General features: G+C 73.5%; 1 protein-coding gene across 1 annotated transcript in view; it reads right to left on the bottom strand.

Annotated features, from left to right (window-relative positions):
* CHLNCDRAFT_138035 (hypothetical protein) overlaps nt 1-1,387 on the bottom strand; it is a gene marked incomplete at both ends in the record, with an annotated part of 7,510 nt that overhangs the window by 2,163 nt on the left and 3,960 nt on the right. Inside the window, 3 exons of the mRNA XM_005851204.1 lie at nt 246-386; nt 543-1,209; nt 1,323-1,375. Coding sequence (XP_005851266.1) covers nt 246-386; nt 543-1,209; nt 1,323-1,375 — 861 coding nt within the window. The remainder of the gene's footprint in view (nt 1-245; nt 387-542; nt 1,210-1,322; nt 1,376-1,387) is intronic.

Genomic DNA, 1,387 nt, shown 5'->3' with positions numbered 1-1,387 from the left:
AGCGCGGCGCCCTTGCGCTGCGCGTCCCAGCGCTGCGGGGCGGGGGCGGGAGAGGATAAGGGAGGGAGCAGGGTGCCCCTATCAGCACGTACATTGGCACATACAACAACAAGCGGCAGCGGCCCGGTGTGTACGCTCATCTCCTGCTTACCCTGTCCCCCATTCACCCACCCACCCACCACCAACCCACGCACCATACCCCACACCCATATGCGCCTGCCTGCCTGCCCCCCTCCCCCACCCACCTGGATGAAGCGTGCCATGGCGATGCGCCGCACGCGCCGCTCCTGCGCCGCCTGGCGCCAGGTCAGCAGCGCGGCGTGCATGAGGCGGCGCGCCATGCGGTGTACCATCACCTCCACCGCCTCACGGTTGTGGGCCTGGCGCTGCGGGCGGGCAGGCAAAACAGGGAGGGGAGGCGTGGGGTAACTTGCTGTACACAAGGAGCGGCCCATGCAGGGGCAAAGCATGCCACGCCAGCTCATGGGCACGGCAGCAGCAGCAGCAGCAGCAGCAGCAGCAGCCGCCTGCCGCCACCTCACCTGCGCAAACAGCAGCCAGGTGACCAGGCCCCGTGACTGCAGCGAGGCGCAGCGGCGCGCCACGCAGACGCGCAGGATGTGGGCGTGCCGCGCCGCCTGCGCCTCGCTGGCGCTGCGCCAGGCGGCCAGCACGTGGCGCCGCACCACGCCGCCCTCGGCAGCCACCTTTGCATCCACCACGGCCCGCGCCGACGCCAGGGCGCCCGCGTGGCTGCGCCAGCCGCGGAAGGCTGCGGCCAGGCCCAGGGCTGCAGAGCGGCGAGCTACCCGGCGCTCCAGAGCTGCCAGGCGGGCCGCCTCGGCGCGCCGCCAGGCCGCCTCCTGGCGCCAGGCCGCAAAGGCGTGGCGCTGGCACACGCCCGCCAGCTTGCGCACGGCGTGGTGCAGCTGAGCGCGGCGCTGCCGCCTGTGCTGCGCATAGGCGCGCCAGGAGTGCGCCACATTCAGCGTGAGCCAGGCCGCGCGCTGCTCCACCAGCTGCGCCATGCCAGCCTGCTGCCGTGCCCGCTGCGCAGCGTGGCCAGCCCAGGCCAGCAGGCAGCCCTGCAGCAGGGCGGTGCCCCGCGCCGCCCCACGCTGCGCTGCCGCCTGCCGCGCGGCCGCCAGGTCGGCGCTGTGCTGGCGCCAGCCGGACAGCGCTGCGGCGAGGCGGATGCGGGCGATGCGCCTGCAGCAGGCGACAAGCGGCCAAGGTCAGCCTGGCTTCGGCAGCAGCAGATCAGCTGCAATAAACCACACAGACACAAACGAGCAGCGGCAGTGCCAGGCCGCCACACCCACCTCTGCGCCGCCGCCACCAGCTGCCGCTCCGCCACGCTCTGCTCCGCCTGCTGCTGCCAGGCGCC

Source organism: Chlorella variabilis (genome assembly GCF_000147415.1).
Source record: "Chlorella variabilis unplaced genomic scaffold CHLNCscaffold_2, whole genome shotgun sequence".
Lineage (NCBI taxonomy): Eukaryota > Viridiplantae > Chlorophyta > Trebouxiophyceae > Chlorellales > Chlorellaceae > Chlorella > Chlorella variabilis.
The sequence above is the reverse complement of the archived record's forward strand: the minus strand, read 5'-3'. Positions and strand labels throughout refer to the sequence as shown.